Source organism: Eucyclogobius newberryi, unplaced genomic scaffold (assembly GCF_026437365.1).
Source record: "Eucyclogobius newberryi isolate DKJ021-1_F unplaced genomic scaffold, fEucNew1.0.hap1 SCAF_12, whole genome shotgun sequence".
Classification (NCBI taxonomy): Eukaryota; Metazoa; Chordata; class Actinopteri; order Gobiiformes; family Gobiidae; genus Eucyclogobius; species Eucyclogobius newberryi.
Window position 1 is genome coordinate 18,261,536 of NW_027315746.1, and position 11,328 is coordinate 18,272,863.

At 41.8% G+C, this 11,328-nt stretch overlaps 1 protein-coding gene across 3 annotated transcripts; it reads right to left on the reverse strand.

The window, feature by feature from the left end:
* Positions 1-283: 283 nt before the first annotated feature.
* On the reverse strand, positions 284-10,744 carry LOC140356279 (SUN domain-containing ossification factor-like). Of its 3 annotated transcripts, none has more exons than XM_072441126.1 (24): positions 10,507-10,744; positions 9,445-9,562; positions 9,228-9,323; positions 8,920-9,104; positions 8,735-8,830; positions 8,530-8,662; positions 8,329-8,449; positions 8,125-8,249; positions 7,981-8,048; positions 7,803-7,910; positions 7,582-7,687; positions 7,242-7,262; positions 6,877-6,932; positions 6,307-6,389; positions 6,132-6,194; positions 5,846-5,908; positions 5,676-5,763; positions 4,495-5,595; positions 4,330-4,417; positions 3,206-3,310; positions 2,969-3,123; positions 1,268-1,356; positions 1,121-1,176; positions 284-937 (listed from the first exon to the last, which is right to left on the reverse strand). In XM_072441126.1, exons 1-24 carry the CDS (start codon positions 10,569-10,571, stop codon positions 485-487), a joined length of 3,642 nt encoding a protein of 1,213 aa, XP_072297227.1. In that variant the 5' UTR covers positions 10,572-10,744; the 3' UTR covers positions 284-484. The 3 variants fall into 3 exon arrangements, with proteins under 3 accessions (XP_072297227.1, XP_072297226.1, XP_072297228.1); XM_072441125.1 differs by having other exon boundaries at positions 8,530-8,665; XM_072441127.1 differs by lacking the exon at positions 7,242-7,262 and having other exon boundaries at positions 8,530-8,665.
* Positions 10,745-11,328: the final 584 nt, after the last annotated feature.

Below are 11,328 nucleotides of genomic sequence, written 5' to 3' on the forward strand. Positions count from 1 at the left end.
TATTTAAAAAACAAAGTGATTGTCCAGATAAGGGTCATCACCAACAGTAGCAATATGTAACAAAAATAATCTTGTTTTAAGGTGCTTTGACTAAGGTTTGCACAGGAGTAAAACAATGGATTGTGTGCACCAAATACCAATAGAACAAGGAGTATAAGGTAAATTACCAAAATTGGAGGAATAGGGAATTTATAGGCAATCTTTGATTAAAAGAAATAAATAAATAAAAAGGTTACGCGATGTGTTGTCACAAATCTATAAGAATTAAAGGCTTACAAAAAGGTTTGTGGAAAAGTGTGTAATTGTACACAGTATTTCTATTTGATAGATCTAGAATAGCACTTCCAAACAAATAGGAAGAATCTATAACTTGAACATTGTTACAAACAGGCAGGGAACATAAACAAATCATGAGCGTTAACAAGCTTGGAGCTTCTGTTCTACACAATATTGTACAGTTTTAGCAGCGAGTGCAAGTTTAAAGTCAGACAGGACCTGACAGGTGCATATTGAGTGCATAGGAGCTCTGCTCCTGCTGGTCCATAATGTCATGAATGGTGTAAATAGGCAGAGAGTTCCTCTTGTATCTGCTGGGGGCTTTGAGGTAGTCCACCACTGCACAGGGTCTGGGACGCCTGCGCCTCAGGGCCCGCCTCTCTGCGCGGCTTTTTGGAGGAAGTCCATCACAGATCCTGTTACAGGCCGCTGTAATGCCACAGAAGGAAGGGTCGTCTGAGTGAGACGAACCCTCGGAGCTGCCCTCAGAAGGAGAGTCTCTAAAAGGGGGTTCAAGTAACCTTTGTGTGAGAGGATTGGGCTCAGTCAGAAGGGACCCTCCGTTACACGTTTTATCAGGTCGTTTGTTCTGGATCGACTCATTGAGAGAGGGCTTTAGAGTCTCCACTTTCTCCAGTGACTTCACCTTCCTGCGTTTTCTCTGAAAGAACAAAAATACACAAAATAAAGTCACAAAAGCTGCATTATGTAAATCAGGGGGAGCATATTTGACTTTAGGTCTCTGTAGACCCCGAGTGTGCTCTTTACAGATCATCTCTAAAAATCCTTTTTGTCCAAGAAATATCTACTTGTTTATCATTTTAACCGATGTTATTTAAAGTACCTTTTTATTGGCTGCGCATAGTGACTGTGTCTCTTCGTGTTGCAGAATTTCCGGACCTACACACAAAACAGCAGCATCATTGTCATTTCTACAAAGATAACTGAACGGATATTTTATGAATGAAAGCAGTGGAGTATGGAAAATTACCCATAGTGGAGGCTAACTGGAATGAGTCAGAGTGGATGAGAGGATAGGAAGCGCTTCTCTTGAGTGCTGCCTCATCGCTGGAAAACTGCCTATAAAGGAAATGATAATAGGTCAAAGAAAATATTAAAGAAAGCCCTTCTTCAGAGGAGGCATGGCTGAGTAATAGTCCGAATGACGTCACGGCTTGGTCTATTTTTAGCGCGACAGGCACACGGCCAGTTACCCGGATGTTTCGGACATACATGTACGCCTTTAATTTCTCTCAGCGAAAACGATGTTCCTGGAGCGCAATTTCTACATGAAACGATTACGGACCACAGTGTAGTTCAGCTTAAGAGGTGGCTTGAATGTCGAGGCTTGCCTGTTACTGGTGAAAGTCTGATTTAGTGAAAAGGTGAGTAAGAAAGTTGTTCGTGGTGAGCGAGTTGTTGTGAATCAAGCATACTGGTTCGAAGGTTCACAAGTCCGAATTTTTAACATTATGACATGGCATTTGTAAAGGTCTACGTGCCTAAATAAAACTGATTAATTCTACAGCGTGCGCGTATCACGATAAACTTGTGATATATCCGGAGCTCTCCAGCGCAGGCAGCGGTGCGTGACAGCCTGTGTGCCCGTGGTTCGCTCACCTGCACGGGGCAGAACGCTGCTCCCTCCGACGCGCTCTCTCTGGAGAGTGGTCCAAGACTCAGTCCCAGTCTGACTTTTAAACATTCTTGCTCTGCGTCAAATACTTAGGTTCACAAGTCCGAAGGCTGCTGGATCTCTTCTCCAGCGCAGCAGACTCACAGCGGGCTTTCCCCGCCTCCCGCCGCGCTTTCCCGGGGCTAACCCCAGGAATACTTTGCTTTTTGTCCGCGACTTTGGGATTCTACCGGCGGTGAAAGGCGCCGGCCTGGATGTGCATTCTGGCTCTGACCCGAGATGGAAACGCTGATTCTGGTGTTTGCCGCGCAGTGGATATTCCGGTGCAACACCAAGGTGAGCGCGGACTCCATCATCCACATCGGTGAGCAGCAGCATGCGCACTTTAGATAATGCGACTATCGGACTTGTGAACCTTCGGACTTAACCAGAAAAACTCACCTGATCTGGTGTGTATGTTGCTGGTATTGGATCGGGGTGTTTGTCAGTAGGTCCAGCTTCGCCAACAAAGTTTTTGGAGCATATACAAGTGTCCTTTTTGACATTTTCATGTGTAAAGTCAGGCCGTCCACAAGCTCGAGCCCACTTTCTGCACCGAGCGAGATCGCATCGAGGTTTCACAAATGATATGAAGATTACTCCCTTCATGTAGTGCTTATTGTAGTATTGTGAATCGCTACGACATACACCATAACTACAGTGCTTTGAAGTCACCATCATTAAGCAATTTTCATGAAATTCCCAAAAGGATTTCAAAAATGGCTGTCGTCGTACACTCAGCAGGCGCTGTGTTTGTCCGAAAGGCATTAACATATGCCTGCATGCGCAATGGAGAAAAGGCCACAAGGCTATTTTCAGAACTTCTCCGCAATCGGACTCGATGCTATTCCTTCTCACTCCATTTGTTCTTGATGAATAATTAACTCTACAAATTGCTTTGGTGAGGAAAATTCATTCATGCTTCCATAACCATTTACTATTTTTAAAAAATGTCTTTTAGCTTTTAGCCTATTAAATAATGCCCCTTCACCTTTTATTAGTGAAAGCCTTTCCTACCGTTCTGGACAGCAGTAGGTGTAGCTCTCTGAGATCGGTGGATCAGGCTCCGGACAGGAAGTAGAGGACACTCGGCAACGGTTGATGTAAAGCAGCAAGCCCAAACAGAGACACAGGAGCAGAGAGAGCAGCAAGTAGCTTTCTCGGTCGGACACCTGAAAACGGAAACATGTGATGCGATGGACTCATGTGGAGGGAGATATTTGATTATTGTTACATTTTAACTTAAGCACTGACCTGACTCTGCAGTTGGCTGACCTGGACCGACAGGTTGAGAACCAGCAGAGTCACATTTTCCAACTGGCTCTGCAGCTGCTGAATGGACTCAGTTTGACGGAGATCCTACATAAAAACACGGACAATTTAAAGCTTTAGAACTGTCCTGATAATTACTATCATTCAATAAATGAGTGATTAACAACATTTATAGAGCTAAATAATTATAATTTGTACTTTTGATATGTCAAGAGTGAGGGGTTTATATGGAGTTTCTTTGCACAACAGGGTTAAAGTTTGAGTCGTTTCAATATTAAAACAATATATTTGTCACAATGTATTATTGTAACTACTGAAAATAAGCATAAGCACACCAGTTATAGCTAATTTCTAGAAAGGCTTGTGGTGCAAAATAGCTTGAATAGAGCTTGAACTGCTGTAGAACTCTTCTGTACCCAGCATGCGCATCTCCTTCTACACTATTGTAACTACTGGCCAATGAAATGTTGATGAATACAGGAAAATCCAAAATAAAGGGACCGCTTGAAGGAATAATAGAGGATTTTTGGTGCGCAATCTGAGTCTCATTGGCGTGGACAGCCGAGGATAGTTCTTCAATCATTCCCTGCGTACTACTGCACACCTGCAGCCTCGTTCCCAGCATAACAGCACGTTTCCCTGGCTGTGCATGCGTGGTTGTTATCCCGGTGTGTATTTAGCGAGTTCCTTCAGTGTACAGTACAAAATGACGACAGAGAAAGACTGTGTTCGAGCTGGGTAGCAGTGGGGCAGTTGCATGCTTCCGCAGGAGGTTTCCAAGTCCTCTTGGAAACTTCAGGAGGGGGTGAGTCTGGTGAGTGTGCGCATGTGCATTATGAAATAAGGGACCAACAGTCGCCTGAGTTTTCAACTCTGCGAAAAATCCTCCATTATTCCTTTAACATTTTAATACGTGCTGGTGTTAGTCAAAGAGGCCGTAATTCACCGTGGGTAACATCTCCTCAATTACTTTCTTGAAGTTGTAAGAATAATTTTGAAACTACAATTGAATCAAGGGCCCCGTGTCACACTATACACATTTTCTAAGCAGCTTTAGGATGAAAAGCAACAACAAATCTTTCAACTGTATGCAGGTTTTGACTGACCTGCTCCTCGGCTACTCTGGAGGTATTCTGGAGCTTGATTATAGTTTTGTTAAAAGCTTTTTGCATCTCCTCCATTTGCTTCCGGTATCTAAAATCAAACACACCATTAGCACATATTTGCAGTTGAACCACCGCCATGACCATTTGCAGCTTTCAGACTTTCACCTCTGACTGAGCTGCTCGAGGTAGCGTCCGCTTAGTGACATGTTCATCTCCAGGGCTTTGATTCGATTGTTCAGCCTCATGAACACGGACTCCTTCTGACTGGAGCCGTGCACTGGGCTGCCATTCAACTCCGTACCATTGGGCGACTCCGCGTAAATATCCGAGAGGGACGGCGTAGCAGCCACAGACGGGCGAGAGATACCTGCGGCTAAATCCTCTGTCAAGTCATCCATTCCTGAATCCAGGCCGAGCGCTTCAGAAGGTTGTGGGTCAGGGATGGCCTCCATTTCTGGCAGCTTATTCTCGTCCAGCTCTAAAAGAGGTGATTTGAGGTCAACAAGCAGTGCCGGGTCTTTGGCATCTTTATTTTTAATTTCTTGAGACAGATCAAGATTTGTCTTCTCGTTTGACAGCGATGTATCGTCCATTGTTGCACTGACAGTATTGAGAGAGCTGCTAAGGGTCGATTCAGTTCGCACCTCAGACTCTTCTGGCATTTTGATTGGTACTTCAGGGACCAACTGTGGCATTTCTGCAGCAGGTGTTGCTTTGGTAACAGAAGACTCTGTAGTTTTAAGGTGGTCTGAGGTCTGACTCGGCTCTACAGGGTGAAGTTCCGGTTGGGATACAATATTTGATTGTTGTGGTTTTTCAGTGACGCTGGCTTCGTTCTCATGATCAGAAACGGAATCTTCTTTTTCAGATGTGTCGAGGGGATTCTTTTGTGGCGGCTGAGGTTGTGGATAAGAAGAAGGAGGCTGGTATATCACCCAATTTGGCATGTCCGTTAGCATTTGTTCCGCAGTTTGGCAATTTGTGCAATTTTGGGGCATGTGCAGTAAGCATTTCTGCAGCAAGTACTCGTGTAGGAAAGCAGCACAGGAGCAGGCAGGCGATAAAGGCAACAGAGCGCATGGATCCTGACTCTGTTCATCTACTTTCTCCTCGCCCAGATAAATGATGGTGGAGCTGATACTAGGCTCATCCTCATCTTTTTCTAAAGGAATGACAATTTGTTCTTCTGTAGCTGCACCATTATTAGAATCAGTTACGGCAGTCTCAGGAGTTGTTGCAGCTTTGGATTGGTCATCCACTTCTAGCCTAGATATAGAAGAGCAAACCATATAGAAGAGTGTACAAACATGCTATTTTTAATATTTGGGCATGAAAGGCTTACTTACTCTGATTGGATGTTTGCTTTTGTTTCAGTGGTTGTTTCAGGTTGTAATTGTGGCTCAGTCATATTAAGTTCCTGGGATGTTATGTTGCCTGTAGGACACATTTTAAGTACAATGTGTAGAGCTGATTGTTAAAAAAAAAGAGACAACCAAACAGTGCAAAGTGATAATACCTGATATGTCATCGCTTCCTCCCAGAACAACAGCAATGTCTTTCACCATGTTCAAAATGGCATCTGTCAAGACAAATATGAATTCAAGTTTATTCAATACAATGTTAAGCATTTTTTTCTGATAGAGATGGGACAAATTAGCTACAGTACACACACATGGTGTTTTTTGAGGTGCATGTTAGTCAGGAGGTAATTCACCAATGGTGAATTACCTCCTGACTAATATTATTATGACCCACAAAAGGTTATACTAATGCCCATTAACACTGACCTTATGTGTTCTTACCCTTTGCAGATCCAATTAAATTTTTGGAGTCTCCTTCGCCTAGTGCATGGCCAGCAGGGTAATCTGCGGAAAGCAACATTATGTTTTCTGACTTCATTAGATTTTTTAAACTCAACATTTAAAAAACAGGTTTATTTGAAACATCTGCGAGAAGCTTTAATATCGTAGATCTTACCCAGGTCATCGTCCTGCTCCTCTGGCCTTTCAGAGGGATCAGCGATCTCCTCATACTCTTCCACCATGCTGGTGCCAAACACCCTGGCAACAAAAGTAAATTCATATAATTCTATTTTGGACTCACAGACACTCTGAATATTACACTGATCCTCGGCTCACAAGGTTTTACAGACCCAGCTACACTTGGGGGCAACATGCATTCAGAGTTTCATTGACAACTGTAAATACCAACATTATTATCTAAGAACAACTACAATTAAGAAAATTAAATTCTATGGTTCGTCGTTGCATGTTGTTTTATTCCCATGACCGTGCTCTACATTAGTGACCCAGTTAAGATTTAAATATGTCAGATATGAAGCCACTGCTGAGAACCTATATACATATATCACATGGTTCATTGAAGCTGTCTGCTCAAGAGCAAATATGTCACCATTACATAACAACACATATCTGTTAAAACCATTACAAGAGATTTAAATTGAAGTTCTACAGGAGAAGCGTAAATAGTAAGCATTGTACATTGGTCTCTAAAGTATCTTCTCCTTATATTTTCATAATAACATACCGTATGAGACTGAGGGGGCAGAAATGTTCAGACCCAAAGTGAGAGACCAGCTCCACCTGAAAGTAACAAGACAGAAGACGTAAACATAGAATTCTAGTTGTGAGGGGAATGAATGTGGATACAAGACTTAAGTTAAAGTGGACTGATTTGTCACTTTTTTTTATCTATTTATCGCTATCTATTTTTTAAAATTTGTTTTTACATATATGAAAAATGTGTTTGCTTATATAGTATATACTTGATTACTTTAAATTTAAAGTACGAATTAGCTATGCAATGACTAACAGTTACCACATTCTTATTATTATGAAATAAAAAAAATACTTCACACCACTAAACCTGTGTACAAATAAAAACAGGCTAACCTTTATGTACTTGGTGAACATCTGAATTAAGGGAAAGAAGAATAGAAACAATTAAAGGAAAGCCCACATGCATTCAAGCACAACTCAAAGATGGTTCTGTTTACCTACGAGAGAAAGAAGCACCAAAACATTACATGCAGTACATTCATTTTGGCTTTTTAGAAAACTATTACAACATGCAAGGGACATTCTACAGATGTACTAAAAGAGACTGCAAACACTTAAACGTGATATAGTTTTGCACATGAAAAATACAAGTGGAAATAAGACAAATGCATGAATACAGGCAACTACAACAGAGCAATGAGTGAGGAGAGAAAACTAATTAATAGAAATTTACCTTGACATATTTTGCATAAAGATGTTCATCTAATGGGAAGCTCTGGACAGTTCGTTCGTCTCGGGCGTGAAAAGTTCCCAGTTTCAGCCACTTGTTTGTTGGATATCTGTAACAGCATAAACACATTCTGTTCAAGCACACAACAGGTAAAATAACAGTGTATTGTTCTTCATGCATATAATGTTTCAGATTCTTTTGTAAGACGCAGGTGTCACACAAACCTGTCACTGATGTAGACAAGAAAGTCTTTGGGAGTAGAAGAAAAGAGTTCAAAGTTGGCAATATCCAACTGCTTCACCTGAACGGGCTCACAGAGCTCAATGACAAACCTGAGGGAACAGAACAAATCAATGCAGGAAAACACATAATATGCAGCCAAGTTTACAGTATTTTATTTACCATATTTTGTTACTACAAGGATTTAGCATGTACAAATCCATGTTCTCCTTCAAAATGGATGAAGTGCTCTGTTTAAAACAACAGTGTTACTCAATATTTGTTTGTGGCTTGTATATTTGGTGTGTATATTTCTATAACTCTTACCTTTGCCTCAGGGTTAGCACCCAAGATTTTGGCTCCGCACTCCACAGAAGCATAGTTGTTAAAGTTTTTCTGGACTTTCTTCACTGGATGAGCCGCTCCATCAGTAGGTGTGTGTGTAGTCACAGCTGGAGAAGAAAAAAAAACTGGTTAGATTCTGTACAGAATATGTCGCACAGTGTTGTCTGTATGTAATTGTAAACTTACTTTTTTCCTTTTCGACCTCCATCATCACTTTTCTTTTCCACTCATCGAATGTTGGAATATCTTCTGGGTCTCTGCTGCCCAAACTGGGGTCTGTCTCTGTGGTTCCAGATGTGCCCTGGTCCTGTGAAGATAATAGTTACAATAAAAGATGGAACAGTTCCTTTTATATTCAGATGGAGACGACAAAAAATTGCTCTGTACTTGGAGCGTGTGGGAGACGTTGTTCTCCAGGTGCTGTGTGCTGGGAGCAGCTGAGGAGCTCGGAGAAGGGTAAGGGAGGGACTTTGTGCCTGTGGTGTGAGCGTTAGAGGTGTTCTCCAGAACCACCGGGGGGCTGCTGTCAATCATACATTATGTCAGTGTCATCATCATGTGCTGGCCGACCATAAAGGACATTTACACTGACCTGTCGCCGTCAAAGGGGTTTGGCTCATCCTCACAATCAGCAGGAGGATGGTCAGAATGATGTACTTCAGGTACATCAGGGGCATGGTCTGACACACTAAACAAATACATACAGGGTAATAATTGAAGTTATATAAGCCATGTTACATTTGAGGCAGATAACCTGAGCTACGGAAAATGACTTGCCTTTCTAAGGTTTCCTCTTGAATGTGCTGCATAGACTCATGTTTAATCTCAGCCAAACTAAGCTGTTCCTCAGAAGACTGAAGAGTTGAGAGACTGTCCAGCTCATGGGCAAAGTTTGGATCATGCTCATCTTGTGATACTTTGCTCACAAAACTTTCTATGGCAGGCACTTCTGAATCCAGTATCTATGGAACAGCAGACCAAAAAAGTATGTTCTGTATGTAATACTGAATATACTAGGAGTATATTTGTAGTATATATAAAATACATCAGATTGCAGAGATTTATATACCATTAATTAGTTCTACCTGTTGTTCTCTTTTGTCTTTGGCTTCATCTTTTGTCTCGTCCTCCACCTCAACTTTAAGGTGCTCGTTGTTTGAAAATGATTGTGTAGCTTCAAGCTAAAAACAACAACAACAATTAAAACAGTTGTAGAAATGAGTTCTGACCAATACAGTAGGCTATAATCTTAAAGCTATGAGTGCCTAACTCGGGTCGTATGCGTCAGTCAGGTTGTTCTACCTTTTCATTATGAATCACTTGGTCGCACCCTTTCTCCGAACCCATGTCCTGTGGGGGCTCGGGCCTCCTGGCCTCTTCCTGAGGCTTTGTACCACCAACATGGGCCTCAACAAGACACCTGATAAAGGAAAGTAATTTCACAAAAGATTGTTTAGTTAAGACTTGAACTATCTTGAAGATAGTTTGTCCTAAATCAAGGAAGTGTTGTAAAATATTGTAAATTGGCCCACCCTGTACTTTGCCTGGGACACACCTCGTACACATGATAAAAACCTGTTTGATTATTAGAAGCTACAGTTATGTTACATAACATAACATAACAATCAAGTACTGACTGCTCTAATGGCTCAAGTTATTCAGAGTAACCCAGCAGATAGCAAATAGTCATGACTAATTACAGAGTCGGAGTATCCCACTACATACACACTCCATATTTGAAAAATCGAATTCGATTTGTGTGGAAGGGAAGGACCAAGAGCAGTCACAAATCTCTGGAGACCACAGAGGCTGCTACTGTCCCAGATCAGCCTTAATCCCGTCCGCAGCAGCTGACAAAGCTGTGCATGACAAGGCTCAGCACAACGACACAGAGACAAATCCACCAAATGTAACTGCAATGTGAGGTTTTGCTCACATAATAACGCATCATAGTTTGTACAGACCGGTTCAGTGGTGATTGGGTGCAACAAAAATGATGACTAATAACAACAGTAATAACACATCGATGAGTTGTAGAAAAGATCTTTCACAAAATGAGATTGTGTTTGACTGTCAGCACAGGTATACTAACACAGAGCTTGGTTTTTTGGCATAATATCAGAATAACCATAAAGTGCATAAAGTTTGTGGTTCTCGTGTGATGTTGACAGGTCAGTGCGCCAGATGCCACCTAACGGCTAACATTAGCTGCTAACATGCTATCGCGGGGAAATCATAAAGTCACATTTGTTATGTAACGTTGATCCTAAAAATGGACATCGTGGAAACTCCTACATCCATGTAATAAACAGTAGCTGTTCATGTTCATGTTTGAATAATAATCAAGCACCCAGCACTACTTACAAACATAAAGCAGCTACACAGAGACACAGAGACAGGGCTCGCCAGAACAGAAATGTCATCTTCATCCGTCTCCAGTCGGTGGACTCATCCTCACTGAGCTCAGAAATGGCTTTACATCTTCAAATACAGTTTCTCTTGTTGATTTAAATGTCTCAAAATGACTGGTAAAACTTGCTGGAAACTTGGCTGGTGTTTAGCTCTTCTTTAGTGACGCTCGGTTTACTGAACCTGCCGCAGGACGTCAGCGTGCGTCACGTGCGTCACTTGCGTCTGCGCAGATCGTCCAATGGAAACGCGCGTCAAAAGCATGGATCTATTATGGATCTATTATGATCGAAAGGCGTGCGTGTTTTTACAACGCTGCAACACGGATCCATTCAAATATCTGTACCCAGAAATTAGAATGAGTCCCCAAAACAACACTAAAGCCAGCACATCCTAAAAGTCTGGATTTATTTGCGAGGCTTATTATCGTGTAAATGCCACTTTTACTGTTTATGTGGCATCAATGAAGGCTTCAAAGAGTTGTATGTTGGACTACAGTTAAATGTACCATAAAACAGACTGGCCTGAATGTCCCGTCCTTCTTTGCACATATTATAAGTGTATGTTTGCGTTTTTGCCAGCAGAGGGAGCGCTTTATTCAATTGTGCATGAAGTTGTCTAATAATTCAAACGTATGAGACAGTCTATGGTGGGAGAATCAAAGTGAAATAGGACTCAGAACTTTACTATCACATGTTTATTCATATCATATTTATAGTAGGTTATTTGTAGAAGTCATAAAACAAACCAATCTAATCCTCCCCCTAGGCTTTGGAA